At 53.7% G+C, this 16,517-nt stretch overlaps 1 protein-coding gene across 6 annotated transcripts in view; it reads right to left on the bottom strand.

Annotated features, from left to right (window-relative positions):
- Positions 1-2,958: 2,958 nt before the first annotated feature.
- Positions 2,959-16,517, bottom strand: part of DNMT3A (DNA methyltransferase 3 alpha) — a 99,010-nt gene continuing 85,451 nt past the window's right edge. For 5 of the 6 annotated variants that reach the window (XM_082427460.1, XM_082427459.1, XM_082427461.1 and 2 more), the window contains 17 exons: positions 15,778-15,993; positions 15,395-15,553; positions 14,860-14,967; positions 14,488-14,644; positions 14,010-14,159; positions 13,858-13,902; positions 13,030-13,109; positions 12,348-12,460; positions 12,046-12,229; positions 11,714-11,798; positions 9,346-9,491; positions 8,441-8,531; positions 8,102-8,250; positions 6,669-6,754; positions 4,813-4,882; positions 3,993-4,111; positions 2,959-3,226 (listed from right to left, as the gene is read on the bottom strand). In XM_082427460.1, coding sequence (XP_082283586.1) covers positions 3,085-3,226; positions 3,993-4,111; positions 4,813-4,882; positions 6,669-6,754; positions 8,102-8,250; positions 8,441-8,531; positions 9,346-9,491; positions 11,714-11,798; positions 12,046-12,229; positions 12,348-12,460; positions 13,030-13,109; positions 13,858-13,902; positions 14,010-14,159; positions 14,488-14,644; positions 14,860-14,967; positions 15,395-15,553; positions 15,778-15,993 — 2,100 coding nt within the window. In that variant the 3' untranslated portion in view covers positions 2,959-3,084. Of the gene's footprint in view, positions 3,227-3,992; positions 4,112-4,812; positions 4,883-6,668; positions 6,755-8,101; positions 8,251-8,440; positions 8,532-8,900; positions 8,987-9,345; positions 9,492-11,713; positions 11,799-12,045; positions 12,230-12,347; positions 12,461-13,029; positions 13,110-13,857; positions 13,903-14,009; positions 14,160-14,487; positions 14,645-14,859; positions 14,968-15,394; positions 15,554-15,777; positions 15,994-16,517 lie in introns of those variants that run through there. The other variant, XR_014254220.1, reaches the window with a different exon arrangement.

The following is a 16,517-nucleotide window of genomic DNA, read 5'->3' as shown; positions in this document are numbered from 1 at the left end:
CGAGGGGTTCCCCCACAGCTGCTCCAGCCCCGTGGGAGCCCACCATCACCACCTGGCATCACGGCACAGAGCTGGCAGGAAGCAACTGGGTATCACCTTAAAAACCAATCTGACAAGGAAATGAGTAGCCTGGGGTGCGGGACTAAGCTCCGCTAAAAGGAGTGGGAGACCGCGGCCACCAGCTGTGAGCTTACTCCTGAGCCATGAGCACGGGATTCAAAGCCTGGTTTAGTTTTGTCACCAATTACTAATTTGCTTTATTCAAAAGATGAGGTTCACTGTCCCATTTTTTCCCAATGGAAGCCCCCTGGCCAAGACAGCCCTGGACGTCAGTTTCGTTTTGGTCGGGGCAGAATAGGTAGGGGGAGCTGAGGGCTGACTGGACTGGTGCCTAGGGTTGCAGGTCAGTGTCACAGGTTGCTAACAGAAGAGTCTTTTGACATCACCAGGGGCAAAAGAGATAGAACGCTACCTGCTAGAGGAGAGCACCTGCTAAAAGAAAACCTCCTCCTTTTCCTGCCTTCAGCACCTAGCAACTTCTGGGATTGACAGTCTACCTGCAATCAGGGCAACAGAGGTAAAGAGCTGCAGGGCCGACTCTGCAAAGTCCTGAATCCTGGGGAGAAGAGCGCTGGGAGCTCCCTGGTTGTGTGTGTGTGTGTGTGTGTGTGTGTGTGTGTGCGCGTGTGTGTGTGTGTGCGCGCGTGTGTGTGCATGTGCACGCGCGTTCGTTACGCATCGGTATAGAAACATGTTCCTGTGTGTGTGTGTGGGATTGACTGACTGGTGTGGGGCCTGTCTGCAGTGGGGCCCGAGACTCAGCATTCTGAGCCTCCTTCCCCCGCTCCCCACTACATAATATTTCTTATTCATGACCCTATCTATGTATTTATATAGCGCCTATCACCGTAGGCCCTATCTTTCTAGGGATGCGAACGTGGGACCATGTGCTTGACAGCACACCTCCCAGCCCTGCCAGTCCCAGGAGGTGCCATTCCCCCCTCCCATTATAAAATATATATCTCTATATGCCACATTATCTACACCCCATCTACCCAGGCAGGCATCTGCCCATTGGGCCCTCACCCTGGAGCCACACATGCCGTCCCTGCCTACAGCCAACACCAGGCTGCCTGCCTCGCCGGGAAGCGGAACCAAGTGTCGGGCACTTGGGGCTCCAGGTGCTGCTAACTCGAGGTAAGAGCACAGCTACCATCAGACCAAGTACTAGAAAAGAAATACACACCACTCCAATCACACACGCGAGGAGAGAGATGCCTGGTCCTCCCTCCAGCCCTGACACACGTGACTCGAGAGGAGGGAAGCAGAAGAGAAGAGGGACGCGCCCGGAAGGCCGGCCTCGGGGACCCCCTGGCCGACGCCCAGCTGTCGCAGCGCCCGGTGGCCCACCTGGCCCGAGGGGTGGGGAGCCAGGGCACCAGGGCCACCACTAACTTAGAAGCACCCTGCTCCCCGCACCTTGGTTTGAAACCTAAAGGGAGGGGGGGTTGGGTTTTTGTTTTCTTAAAGAAAATCTGAAAACAAACATAATTATAACCAGAACCATAAGAATAATTATAACAAAAGGTGTCATCAGCCTCCCAGTATAAAACTGCAGCCTTTGGAGATGACCAAAAACATCACATTCCAGGGGCCGGAAGCCGCCTTGTGCACAGAGGGTGGATGGTGGGGGCCTCATAAAAGAACACACAAAAAGCGACTTAGACAGGAAAGCACCAGTACGTTTTGTATGTTTTTTTATTTGCTCCAGGTGGGGTCTGAACTGTCACTTGCCCGCACTCTGGATTTTTTCTGACCCCACCGCAAGGAGCCCTCGAATCGGCTAATGTGAGAAATTGGGAATGAAGACCCCTCATCCTGCCATCTTGCCGAGGGAGTCTCCTTTTCGAAAAAAATCAAAAGGTTATCTCATGAGCCTGGATGGATCCCACTCTCAGCTTTCCACGGTCCCGACCACTGAATTTCACCCCCTTTTTTGGCAGGGAGAAACGGGAGAATGCTGTTCCCCAAATTCTCCTCCTTCACCTTGTTAAACACCAAGGGGAAATAAAAAAAACCCCACCACGGTAACGGTTCACCTCCAAGCTGTCTCCCTTTCTCCATCCTTGGTTAAAACCCTTTGCACATAAGGCAACGTGGAAGCTGATGTTTTTACTCATCTCGCTGTTGTAAAGCACCATTATGAAGTCGGGTTGTACAGTAGTTAACAGTACCTTTTATATATATATCTCATATCTATCATATATATATAAACTGTAAACAAGAGGTAACAGCGGCTTCTAGAAACTGATTTTCTTCAAGGTTTCCTGTGTGGTAGGCACCTGAATACTGTATAAAAGGGTCTTGGGTGGTGTTCTCGTCTCTCTGCTGCTAGTTGGGTTGTGTTTTGCATGACCAGGAATGGTGCTGGCAAGACAGCTCAGTGGCTGGGAGGGAACTCTGCCGCCTGAGTGTCTATTTTCTGTCCTCTGCTTGTGCTCCTATCTGATCAGGCTAGAGACAACAACAAAAAAAAAGATATATAGTAAAAAAAAAAAAAAAAAAAAAAAAAACAAAACAAAAAAAAAAAAAACAAAAAAAACCCCCAATATATAGATTTCTATAGAATTTCCTTCTTTCCTTCTCTCCCATCTTTCCTCTGCAAGGTATGTTACTATTTTTTGTTACTGATTTTTTTTTTTTGCTGCAATAAACCCTCTTGTTTCAGTCACAGCAAGAAACAAAAACCCAAACAAACAGAAAACCCCTCTGAAAAGAGTAGAAAACAAAAGGTTTGACCGAAAAAAAGGGGGTGGGAGGGTGGGGAGGGAGCTTGGTTTTGTTTTTAAATAGGACTGAAGATTAACATTGAAAAATCAGGAGATGATGTCCAACCCTTTTTACAAGGCAAAGCCTTCCGGTATTTCTGCCTCTGTGGGGTTTTTTTTTTGTTTTAAATTCCTTTTCCTCTTCTGGGTGCTGATACTTCTCTCCATCCTCACGTTCTTGGTATTTTGTTGTGTTTTGTGTTTTTTGTTTGTTTGTTTAACCTTGTGTCACTACCTCGGTTTGCCCTCACGTCCCTTACACACAAGCAAAATATTCCTTCAGCGGAGCGAAGAGGTGGCGGATGACGGGCACGCTCCACGACCGGCCCAGCAGTCTCTGCCTCGCCAAGCGGCTCATGTTGGAGACGTCGGTATAGTGGACAGGGAAGCCAAACACCCTGGGGAGAGAAGGCAGAGAGGGCAGGAGTCAGCGCCAGCCTGGGCAATTCTGTGTCCTTAATAACCCGTTCGAGACTCAGGCGCCCGGCTACTGTCTGTGGGTCTGAAGGTACGTTAAGATGATCACTGCAGAGAGATTTCCCACACAGTAGAAACAGAGTCAGGATTTGTGAGAAACACCTCCAGGACACGCTCCACCTGAAACTGAGACCCACAGTGGGTATCTCAACTCTGTACGTAATAAAAATACATCCCTGGTATCTTCCCCCACAGAGAACGGAAGACTCTGCAAGGGGGCCAAACTCTTGCCTGATGTCAGGAGTTCCTGCTTGCTCTGGTTGTTTGTGTAAATGGTCTTTCTGTCTGGCTAAATGGCAGTTACCCCAAGAATGAGGAATCTAGCCCAAGTCCAATCTGTACCAAAGCAGGCTGCTGAGGCTGTAAGGCCCACCTGGTCCCACACTGTCCGGGTTTGCAAAGCACATAACACCAGCAAGTGTGAAGCAGGGAAGCTCCTGCAGCTGCAGCGCTTCCTTGGAATTCAGAAGGACCGCTGGGAGCCGAGGCATCGGGGGTTGATTCCTAGACGCCCCTTACTTTAATCCAGCCTTACAACGCACAGGAGTCGTCCCCCAGGAATCTACCACGTTGGGAAACGCTTGGGAAAAACCACTGCTCACTGGGTATCTGCAGGGGATCCGAGCCTGGTGCAGAGGCAGAGATCCCTCCCACGCCCTCCTGCCCGACACCAGCATGAGCAGGTACCTTTCCATTTCAGTGCACCATAAGATGTCCTCTTTCTCATTCATGAAGACGGGGAAATGCTGGTCTTTGCCCTGCTTTATGGAGTTCGACCTAGTAGTAATGGTCCTCACTTTGCTGAACTAGAAGACGAGGAGAAGAAAAGAGAAATGAGTGCTCATCTGCTCCTGCCAGGCACCTGCCAAGGACTGGTGTATCCAAAGGTGACAAGGCGTGGTCCATCCAGGAGCCGGGGTCAGCTCCGCAGACGCCACTGCCCTGCTCTTCTTCCTACACTGAGGTCACCCGGCCATCCTCAGTCCAATCCCACTGGCCAAGGGCTTGACGGACAGCAGCTTGAGCCACTGTCCTTCGTAAGTCTCCTAAGAATTGTTTTTTCCCAGGGGTAGTGACTTACAGGCAAAAGGATGCCAAATTACTCAGGGGCGCAAAGATACCCCTGGGGTGCCAGCAGTCCCAGGAGGTTTCTCCAGAGAGAAACGGAGCTTCCACATCACAGGAGAAGCTCTGCTCTGAAGGCTCGTGCAATAGGTCCTGGCTCAATCATTCAAAAGCTGTAGGAGACGCAGGGACCTTGGCAAAGACGTCTTAGTGTCTGCCTCCCACAGGGCCAGCGGGCGAGCTCAGCACGGAAGGGCTGCAAAGGATTCCTGACCTCTCCCCGTGCCCTCCAGGCTTTCTCCCGGGCCCTCCCGCTCTGGCCAACTGCATGCACAACCCCCTCAGTTGCATCCTCTGCAGGCGGGACACAGCCCTGGTGCTGCCCCAGCTCATCCTGCCCTTCTCCTCACCCCCAGCAGAGGGCTTTGACGCTGGGGCTAACCTTGGCTATTCTGCCGTGCTCCAGACACTCCTGCAGCTCCAGCTTATCATTCACAGTGGATGCCAACGGCCTAGAAGGCAGAAGAGAGAGAGTAACAACAGAAACCAGGACAATGGCAGGGATGCACCCAGGGCCCTGACCCAGCTGCCATCTGACTCACATGGGGAAATTAAAGAGGACCCCGTCACCCACGTGCATTGTAACCCCCTTCAAACTCCCCAAAACACATGCAACATACACTGCAGCCACTCACAGACGCAAGTCCACCAAGCATTAATCCTTAAAGGTAAATTCAAAAGTGGTCTCAAACTACAAATAAACAGACAACGCCTGCCCAGACGGGGAAAAGCCCAATTATTTTTAAACCTGTTACTTAAAAACAGACTGAGTCTTAAAAGTACCCATCACAAAGCAAGCTTTGGCATGACAGAATGTTCTGTATTTTGACTACGGTGATGGTTACATGGGTCTGTACACTGGATGAAATTCATCAAACTGTACACCTTAAACGTACAGTTAACTAGACAAATTCTGCACAGTCCCCAGAAGACTAAAATTTTGTGACACGGAACGTGTCACTTCTCAGAAGGCAGACCAGATCACTAAGTATCACCTTCGCTGCTGGCCTTTTCTGACATTTAGGATTACTTAATAAAGGTTTCACATAGCGGTCCACCATCTCTGCATGGGAATCACCCCAGGACCCATGGTCAAATCGCGCCTCCAGACTCCTCCCTGTTTATGCGCATATACACTCTACTTGGTCCCTCGGGTACCTCTGCTCCTCCTGGAAGCTCAGAGTTCTAGAATTTTAGAGTTGGAAGAAGCATGTAAGAACGATCCCCCCAAGGTCTGTCAGGGTACACTGAGTTACTGGCTCCATAAAGATACGGGACTACATAAGCCAGTCCATTTTTCCAACACGCACAGACATCCATCCTGGGAACATTAGGGAGACACTGAGACAGTTTTCAGGTCAACTTCCCACTGACCCATCTCCCTCCCAGCAACAAGCCCTCGCAAAAGACAGCAGCTTTGCCAAACGGGTATGAGACTGGGGAAGTTCCTAAAACTTCATGCTATTGGCAGAGAGGCAGATTAGATGACTGAGGCCAGGTTAAATGATGTTCCCAATTTATAGGTATACCAAGAAGGCTTAAAATCCACACTCAAAACATGCTGCAAAATATTTCTTTCCATAATAGATATCTAGATTGGGTGGATCTCCCTCTGCTTTTGAACCACTAACTCTCAACCAGAATTCCTTTCTCCACATCGGCCTTTTTATAGTACGATTATTACGCTGAAGAAATGAAATTTTCTTCATTCCTGGACATTAAAATCTCTGTGTAACCTAAACGAAGAGCATCCTTCGAAAAAAGGACTTGAAGCCAACAAAGTGTGTGGATAATAAGTGGAGCAGGGCCCTCTAAGCTGCAAGGTGCCTGCTGCTTCGAGATTCTCTCTCCTGGAGCCGGATGTGGCCCAGCTGTGGGCACCACTCTCTTTCCCATCCCCAAACACATCCTCCACAGCTTTACCTCAGGGGACTAGGGACCAGCTGACTCTAGACACATCACCAACGTAGGAGAACCAACCATATAACTCAGCAGCACGATGAGTCCTCTTCTGTGTCAAGAGTGTGCTTTTTAAAGGTCCCATTTGGGACCACTAGTCCTTGGTTTCTCAGGCAAGTATTTTCTACACCTGACTCCCCTTCTTCCTCAAGGAAAAGGAAACAAAGAACACGGCAGAGCAGCAAGCTGGTCAGCAGGGGAGGCTGGCCCCCTCCTCGGGCCGTCATCCTGCCTGCAGACACCCACCCGCGGCCACCTGGGCACGGAGCTCTCACCAACCTGTTCATACCAGGAAGGTTCCCCCAGAAGTAGCGGGCCCTGTGTGCAGCTGACACTTCTTTGGCATCAATCATCACAGGGTTGGACTATAAAACAGGAGAGAGGTTAAAGATGAGTGAGAGAGAAGTGTAAGAGTGCCAGGAAATTTGCTAGTTTAGAGCCTCAAAGGCTCTTACTTCTCTCTCAAGAGGCCACACTGGGAGAGCCTGAAGCCCCCAGGAAAAGCTGGAATTAAACCCAGCTACGTTCCACATGCTCCCACTGGAACAGTCCAGACACGCACAGTCCACACTGCGATGATGGAAACGTTCTACCTGCACTGTTCCACGTAGTGGCCACTAGCCCACCAGCTGCAGATGGCAGAGTACTTGAGAGGAGGCTGGTGTGACCGAGGAATTTTAATGTCAGTTTAAATACCACACATGGCAGATGCCCACCACACTGGACCACACAGCTCCGGCTTACCCGGAGGCTTTGAGAAAGAAAGTTCCAACGAGTGTGGGTGTGTTCACTGTAGTACGTCCACATTATGAGCCAAACACACCAGCTTGAGGTGTTTGCCCCCAAGACTTGGGAGCACAGGCTCGGGCTCCCAGACTGCCCGCCCCAAGAAGGACTCTGGCTGCGGAAACCCTCTGTGCACAGCCCAAACCAGGCTCAGCCAAGTTGGGACCCACATAATGGGAAACAGAAACTGAGATAAGGGGCTTCCCTGGTGGCGCCAGTGGTTGAGAATCTGCCTGCCAATGCAGGGGACACGGGTTCGAGCCCTGGTCTGGGAAGATCCCACATGCCGCGGAGCAACTGGGCCCGTGAGCCACAATTACTGAGCCTGCGCGTCTGGAGCCTGTGCTCCGCAAGAAGAGAGGCCGCGATAGTGAGAGGCCCGCGCACCGCGATGAAGAGTGGCCCCCGCTTGCCACAACTAGAGAAAGCCCTCGCACAGAATTGAAGACCCAACACAGCCATAAATAAATAAAATTAAAATTAAAAAAAAAAAAAAAAAAAAAAGAAACTGAGATAAGCTGTGTTTTCTTCCCAGGTGCCATAAAGCATCCGTCACGGTGCCAGGGAGCGAGGACAAGCCATTCTGGTTGGGAAAATTGATTCTGGTATCTCAAAGGTTCCCCCAGGGAAACACCACACAGACCCCCAAGCCCAGGAGTCTGGCACTCCACCCTGTTTACAACAGTCAGGTCCTCCAAGTGCTGAGGCCCACACCCACACACCACCTCTTACAGTGAGACCACGGGTTCTGTCCGAGGTGGGCTTCCTCCCTGTCTACTTGGGAAGCCCAGAGCTTCCCAAACGGACCCCTTGCAAAGCGGAAGTCACCAGTCCCCAGCTCCACAATGCAGATGAGACAGGGATAAAGCAGCAGTCCAAGGTAGAAGCCATTAGTGAGCTGGCCAAACCAAGGGTGCCGGCTATACCTCGAGAAATCGTGAGATGTCCCTCTTGTCACTAACGCCCATGGCCACCACATTCTCAAAGAGCCAGAAGAAGGGGCGATCATCTCCCTCCTTGGGCCGCGCATCATGCAGGAGGCGGTAGAACTCAAAGAAGAGCCGGCCAGTGCCCTCTGAGAGGTCGGAAGAGAAAGCCATCAGCTGGGGCTGTCTGCAGGAGACAGTGGTGTGGCCCGGGCACGGGGAGGGCAGGGGAGGACAGGGTCGTTTGGGAGTAGCCGTCCCAGGGCAGAAATATCCAAGTAGGAAACTGACGTGCGGAAGCACCAGCTCAGAAGGCGGAGGGGTGAGTGCAGCACCTACCGTAGAGTCCCTTGCGGGCAGGGTTGACGATGGAGAGATCATTGCAGGGACTGCCCCCAATCACCAGATCGAACGGGCCCCACTCCTGGATCTGGGAGGATAAAGGTAATGTGATGGGCCTGATGTCCGGGGACAGAGGCAGAAAGGGAGAGAGAAATGATCTGTGAATTTGGCAAAAAAGTACTTTGGCATGGGAGAGAAGAGACCCGGCTGCTTTGTATGCTCTCTACATACACACATACATTCATATACACACACGCGCGCACACACAGTGCAGCCACGGGCAAGTCACTGAGGCTCTCTGGGCTGTTTCCTAAATAATAAAGGGAAAGGGCTGAACTGGACAATCTCTGAGGCCAATGGGGAAACCAGTGTGCCCCCAGCAGGAAAAGCAGCCACTCAGGGGGGACAGCGGTCCAGGCTGGGCAGCTGAATGAAAGGTACTCTGTGCTCTGCGCACCTTGGGCAGGTGTCTGGACCATCTGAACCCCTCCATATGCCCTTCAGGATGCCTGAGGGCCTGTAGTTCGAGGTCGACATGGATAACTGGAAAAGCAAGGGGCCACTCAGGCAGGATCCCGCCAGATCCCCCCCTCCCCAAAATGGAGGCTGGCGAACCTTTCGCCAGCAGTACTGGGATGGGAACCTCACTGCAACCCACAGCGCTCCACTCAAGAGGGCCCGGAAACCAGCCAGGCCCAAGAAGCCTGGCCCCCAACTCCCATTGGAATCTGCCCCGATCCTCTAGAGACAAGGAGGGAAATGGAAGAGAAGAAGGGAGAGAGATCAACGGGGGAGGGGGGAGAAAGGAAAAGAGCAAATGGACAAAATGAGAGGAGTTGGCGCTGTCCCCGGAGCTAAGTGACGTAGAGAAGGTGGGCGGGGCCGTGGCGGCACTGACATACATGCTTCTGCGTGACGCTGCGGACGTCCCCGACGTACATGATCTTCCCTTGGTGCCGCACCATGCCCACTGTGATGGAGTCCTCGCACACCTCGGAAGCGATGTAGCGATCCACCTGAATGCCCAAGTCCTTCAGCACCAGAAGCCCTGTGCCAGCCAGCAAAACGCACCGTCACTGGGTCACCTCCCTGGCACCCCAGTCTTTGCAGGGGGTCCCTTGGGTCAGCCGGACACATGGGTCAAAGGCAGGCCCAAGCCCTACCCTGCCCTGAAAGCTGCAGGAGACTTCTGGATCAAACTGGAGTGTCAATAACAAGGACATCGGGTAGGTTGTTACATCGAGGCTCTTTCACGCCTAATTTGATCTACTCAGAAAACAGTCAAGACAGGACAGCAGGGGGTTTCTGGAACCAGGGACAACAACAGGTGACTTCTGGGTGGGCTTTGCTGTTTCTGTATCTTGCATACACTGGTCCTTCCTCAGCCCTTCTATCACCTCCTGCCGTAAAATTCAACCATCCGTCAAGACTCAAGGTAAATGCCACCTACTCTAGAAAGGTTTCACTGATGCCCACCCCACCCTACAGCCCCCAGGATGGCCTCCCCTCCTCTGTAAGCCCCAGCACCTTCTGAGGTGGCACCTCCTCCACCTCAGAGCAGCTCGCATGCCTAAGCCAGCCCTTCTCTTGGGTTGCAAATGTCTTCAAGACAGAGTGGGCGGTCTCAGTCAGTGTGTTTCCTCCTGAACTGACTACTCACACTTCCTGACCATGGCCCTTCCACAAAGGCTTGCTGAATTGAGGCAAGGAAACAGAACAGGCCCTGTGTCAGGAGACACAGCACCATTCCCACTGCTCCCAAGAGACCTCCCCACAAGGAGCCTGCACGGCCTCTTGGAGTGTGATGTGGCTTAAGAAGGCTTCAAGGTTCTAGCCTGGGAAACCAAAGCTGTACATTAACTCCTTTAGGTTCACATGACATCAGCACTGAGCTGGGAACAGAAGACAGACATCTGGCCCAGGTGCCTTCCCCACCCTCTGGCCAAGGTCTCTGGGCCCAGCCTGCCCATCTATCTCCCTTTGGTCCCATGAAGACAAGTTCTGAGGAGCACTATTTGGTTCCTAAGGACTGAAAAGCCTCAGCCTTGAGGCAGGGCTGAGGGGTGTATATGAGTATTCATGTCAAGAACCACATGAAATTAAAAACAGTGGCTAAGGGCTTCCCTGGTGGCGCAGTAGTTGAGAGTCTGCCTGACAATGCAGGGGACACGGGTTCGAGCCCTGGTCTGGGAAGATCCCACATGCCGCGGAGCAACTGGGCCCGTGAGCCACAACTACTGAGCCTGCGCATCTGGAGCCTGTGCTCCGCAACAAGAGAGGCCGCGATAGTGAGAGGCCTGCGCACCGCGATGAAGAGTGGCCCCCACTTGCCGCAACTAGAGAAAGCCCTCGCACAGAAACGAAGACCCAACACAGCCATAAATAAATAAATAAATAAATAAATAAGCTTTCATTTAAAAAAATAAAAAAATAAAAACCAGTGGCTACACGGTGACCCAGTATTCCCTAAAAGTTAATGGTTTAAGTATATAAAGATGCACGTACGAGGATGCTTGTCACAGAACTGCTCAGAGCGGTGGGGAAAAAAGTAAACAACCAAATAGGGGGTTCGTTAAATAAATTATGGTAGTTTCCCTCCAGGGAATCCTGTGTAGCATTTATAAATAATGTAGTTCTATACTGGTTGACATGAAAAACCAGTCATGATATCATAAATGAAAAGGCACGTTACCACACATTTTACTATTTACTATGCATTTTACTATCCTTTTGTTTTATTTATCTATCTACGTGTGATTATATAAACACACACATGCACAGAAAAAAAATTCTGAAATCTAAAAACGTAAAAGGACATATACCAAAACACTAATCATAGGATTACGGGCGATTTAAATATTCTTTAAACTCTCTTGTTTAGAGTTTGTTTTTCACTGCGACTTATAATCAAAGCACAACAGGGCTGCCTGTGATTTTGCTTTGGTCGCCAAGTCTGTCCTTTGAGGTTCTGTGAAAATCTTCGATAGTCTCTGACCAGTGATCGCTCTATCCTCTGCTGGAGCGCCTCCCTCCCACTGCCCCCGTTCCCGTCCCCCGACCCCGGCCTCGCGCCCCCACTAAGGGAATGCCCACCAAACATGCTGGTTTACCAATTACTTTTACTTTTCATTGAACACAAAAGTTTCCTCCTTATGGCTATATTTTAACAGTTGTAATGTTAACTGTCACTCTGATTTGCCAAAGTTACGCACACACAGTCCCCTGAGCCCAGCTCCCACGTCCCAGGACGAAGATGCCAATGACTCTCACCTGTAGCGATTCCATCAAACAGGGACAGCACCCGGATGGGCTTCCTCTTCTCAGCTGGGACAGGTGGGTAAACCTTCGGAGGGTCCTAGGCAGCCAGCACAACAGGCCAGGTGAGTGTCCAGGAGTATCCTACAGACCCGCACGCGGGGCTGGCCTCCCGGCCAACTGTGAGCACTTGGGATTTCCAGACCTGCACAGCCCGCTCGCAGCTCAGGCCCCGCTGCCCAGCACCCAGGCCCCCGACCAACCGAAGCGCTCTCACTCTGGTGGAGTCTGCCCTCTGGCTTTGGCAGGCGGGGGGTGAGAAGAGCCACCCTCGGCCCAGCACTCACGAATTCCTGGTCGTGGTTATTGGCGAAGAACATCTGGAGCCGAGAGGGCCAGTCCTCTCGCCGCCGCAGCAGCCCGTAGGTGCCCTTGTGCCCGCACATGTAGCAGTTCCAGGGGTCTTCCTTAATGGCCGCCTGCGCAGCTCCCGGCCCCACCAAGAGATCCACACACTCAACGCAAAAGCACCTGGAAGGAAGCCCAGTGGAGCGGAGGGGACTCTCACCCCAAGGCCAGTCCCAGATGGAGTGTGGCCGCAGTGCAGGGCAAAGAGGGAGGCCTACTACGCGCGGGGGCGGGGCCTCACCTGCAGCAATTGTTGTTCCCGCACATGAGCACCTCGCGCCCCCCGCAGCAGATGGTGCAGTAGGACTGATAGCCGTCATCATCATACTGGTACGCGCACTCCAGGAAGCAGTTCTAGGGAGCACGGCGGAGGCTCAGAGACCACCGGGCAGCACCCAGGCCAGCCAGGGCGAAGGCAGGCTATGAACCCAGCCTCTGGGCTTTGGCCTTGAAACCTCGACACAGAGCCCTGGAGACACGACCCCGCCACCCATCCAGCCAGGGTCCAGCCCAGACCACAGATCTGGGAAGGGGACACCATGTCTCCCCACTGCAGTGGACAAACCAAGGAGAGGCACGTGGGAAGGCCTGGAAAAGAAGGCCCGCACCGCCTTGTGGTCCCCCGCACCCAGGGCACAGTGACCCACCCATCAGCCTGTCCACGCCCACTTCACACTAGTGACTGTGACATTGTGAGCCCACATCTGGGGACATGAATGGGGCTTTAGAGGGGGCAAGGATCTCTTGGAGGAAAAGCAACAGCAAGTCAAACGCTTGAAACCCAAGGGTCCATTTTATCAGGACTCTGCTTCAAGAGCAAACCTCGGAGTCACCCCCACAGCTAGCTACCCCAGGTGCCTACAGCCCAGAGGCCAGGAGGTGTGGTCAGCCAGGGGCCTCGTCTCTGCTGGGTGTGCCCCTACCTTGCAGTTTTGGCACATTCCTCCGATGAAAAGAGGGTGTTCCAGGGTGACGTTGAGGCTTCCACAAGAGATGCAAATGTCTGGAAAGCAGAGGAAGCAGAGTGAGTGTCACAGGAGGGCCCCCTCCCCCCTTGGGCCAAAGCCCGGCTCCAGAAAAGCTATAACAAGGGGCGTGCTGGAGCAGTAGCCAGAAAAGAAGGCAGGAAAGAGTCTGGAAGCGGCCCCATGGAACAGGGAGGCAAGGCAGTGTGGCCCCAATCTCAGGAGCCCACGCATCTCCCTGAGCAGCAATGCCGCCTTCCAGGAAAGGCATGGTACGAGGGTAAGAACCCACTTGTGAGAACGGGGCCTGACCCTGGGTTACTCTGGAGATGTCCTTGGGCAGTCAATCCTTAAGGCCTGGGCCCCTGCCCTCATCCTTCCTGGCCCTGAGGGCCCCGAGCTGGACACACTATCACTGGGCCAAGGGAGACAGACATGGGATGCGCTAATGACCCCCAGATGAGAGAAGGTGAGGAAAGGTAAAAGGGCAAGTTCAGATCCAAGAGAGGCCACCCTTCTCTGACCCACTGGAGTGTCCCAAACCCTAATGACCAGTCCCCACCACCGACAGGAAAGATCGTGGCACCAGAAAATAGATGTGTGTGTCAAGCAGGCTGGAGGTGGTGGGACATGCAGGACACATCCTGTCACCAAGTACTGATGTCCCACGGCATCGTACCTTTCTCGGTACCTATAGTACTCTGTGCCGGCCACCACCTTAGGGCCCAAGTGGAACAGACAATTGACTTCCCAGGGCCAAGGCCCAGCTGCCCCCTCAGGACTCACCCTCGATGTTCCGGCACTTCTGCCGCACCTCGTACACCAGCCGCTCTGCAGAGGGGAGGAGAGCCCGGCGTCAGAGGAGGCCTCGGGGGTCACGCCCACTCCTCTGAACGCAGGCCTCACCCTGCCGCTCTCTCCAGAGCCAGGCCAACTACCTCTTGTGCGTTCATCAATTATCTCCTTGACCTTGGGCTTTTCAGTTGTGCTCTTTCGGGGCTTTTTGGCTGGTGGGGGCGGTGCATAAGCAGCTGCCTCGGGTTCAACCCACATGTCTGTGTAAACTTCTTTGTAGGGGTTCTTCTCCTCTGGATCGGGAAAGCACGTGATGAGGTCACGGTTACTGGCTGACGAGGAATCCCAGCTCTCTCCCCCTGGACCATCTACCTACAACGGGGTGTAGCAGGGTGCGGCCCGGTGCCCAGCTTGTCCCTAGCTCCCAAGTCTCCAGTGCCAGCAAGCCAAGGGGGAGCAGCTTGTTCAAAGTCCCAGACTGGCACTGCCCCTACCTGGCCCCAGGGAGAGGGAGACGGCGGCCATTCCCACTGCGAAGCTTGATGGAGGAGGCCTTGACGGCCCTACCTAAGCACGGCTTTCCTAGCCTGGGTGCGGAGCTGCTGGTGCACCTGCGTTTACCTTCTGGGGGCTCCAGGCCCTTGGGGCCAGAGGGCTGGAACCCTCCCAGGGCCCACTCGATCATCTGTTTGTTCTGCACCTCCACGGCCTTGGCAGTGTCGCTCTCGTCGTTGTCGTGGCACATCGGGAACAGCTTCCCCGCTCGGCTGCTGGCCACCTGGAGGGCAACACGTGTGGGGAGAGTAGCGAAGGTGGGCTCAGGCAAGAGGTGGGAGAAGGTGCAGAAAGGAAACAAGTAAGGAGAAAAGGAGGCCCGACGGCCTGCCAGGCAGACCCTCTGCCCAGGCCTAACCCCTGTGCTCCAGCTTCCAGACCAACGGTGGTCCCTGCCGCCTGAGCTCCCCCTGCTGAGTCCCTCAGAGGGGCACTGACCTGCAGTACTTCGTAGATGGCCTTGCGGTACATGGGCTGCTTGTTGTAGGTGGCCTGGTGGAAGGCGCTGCAGAAGGAGCTCAGCGGCATCAGCTTCTCCACACACACCTGAAGGCACAACCCGCCCTCGTTTGCTCCTCCTTCCACACTCACCGAGCGCCCACCACTTGCCCGGTGTGGTCAGGGGTGGGGGCATTAGGGCCCGGCCTCCGTCCTCAAGAGGACCGGATGCACCAGTAAATAATTACATGACGTCAAGGAGGAGTCCAAGCCCCGGTGTCGGGGAGGACCTGAATGCAGGTGGAAGGGAATTCTGGGTACAGGGTTCCTGGAAGGCATCCGACTCTTGGAGGGCAACCTAATTATCTCAAGGGCTTCCTCCAATCACACATATACAGAGTGGGGACGAGCAGAGCCCCCTCCTACCATCCCAATTCCAAACCACGCCCCCAGCTAAAACCAGAGGCCCTGGGACCAAGACCCCTTCCTCCCCCCCACCGCCCCTGCCAGGCTACCGCCAAACCCCATGACTCACCACTGAGAACTTGCCATCTCCGAACCACATGACCCAACGGGTGCCTTCTGCTGCTCGGCTCCGGCCCGTCATCCACCAAGACACAATGCGGCCTGGCCACCAGGAGAAGCCCCGCAGTTTCCCCCACACCAGCTCCCCAATGCCAAAGCCCCGGCCGTCCTGGAGCCCCAAGGAGCAGAAGTCATTACATGGTGGTCACGAGGCCCTGCCACCCTGATTCCCCCCAAAGCAACCCCAGCCCTGGGCATCTGAGGGTCAGGACAGCCAGGAGGGAGCGCCATCTGAATGGACAGAGCGAGACTGGAGAGACAAAGAGGCCTGGGGTCGGGTAGAGAGAGCAGGACGGGAGGAGCTGGACGAGGCAGGTGAAGCCAGCCGCTCACCTCGTACTCCGGTTCATCATCAGCTGCTTTGGCGGCGTTCTTGTCCCCAGCGTCAGCCCCCACGGGCTCAGGCGTGGTGGCCACAGTGGGGGACGCGGGGTCGGTGGGCTGCTGCACAGCAGGAGGACTGGCCTCCTCCACCTTCTGAGACTCGGTGGACCCCTGGTTTTCTTCGACAGCATTCATTACTGCAATCACCTTGGCTTTCTTCTCAGCCTGGGGAAACAAGGAACAGAAGTTACCTTGAGCTGATACTCAAGGGGCTCTTCTCAATCTCTCCACGGTCTGGAGACAGTGACAGAAGGTAAGGGGCTGGAGAGAGGAGTTCTTCCCTCATCAACTCAACCAGCTTGTCACGGAAAACAGAAAGACTTGAAGTTGAGAGGTGAGCTCAGAGCACTTGGCTCAATTCCAGCCTTCTCTGCCTCTTAGGAGATCTTCCTCCCTCGGTCTAATCTTCCTCAATTGTCGGCATCATCAGTTGCCCATCCTCTGATACAGAAAGACCAATTCTATTCAGATACTAATCATGCACCTTAGATTAGGCACAGACCTTGGCTCCATCCTCTCCTATCTTACTCCCCGATCTAGAAATGGATCCTCTTGTCCTTTTCTCCACAGTTTTCCTGGGCAATCGACCCCTTCTCTTCCCGGTCTTGGCTTCCAGACCACAATTCTAGTTTTGTTGTGATACGTAACGATGAAATCACTGTTTTGTGTTCAGAGCGCACGGTTCCTTC

This window comes from Balaenoptera physalus, assembly GCF_965194825.1.
Source record: "Balaenoptera physalus genome assembly, chromosome: 15".
Taxonomy (NCBI): Eukaryota; Metazoa; Chordata; class Mammalia; order Artiodactyla; family Balaenopteridae; genus Balaenoptera; species Balaenoptera physalus.
This window is presented reverse-complemented; position numbering and strand designations above follow the sequence as displayed.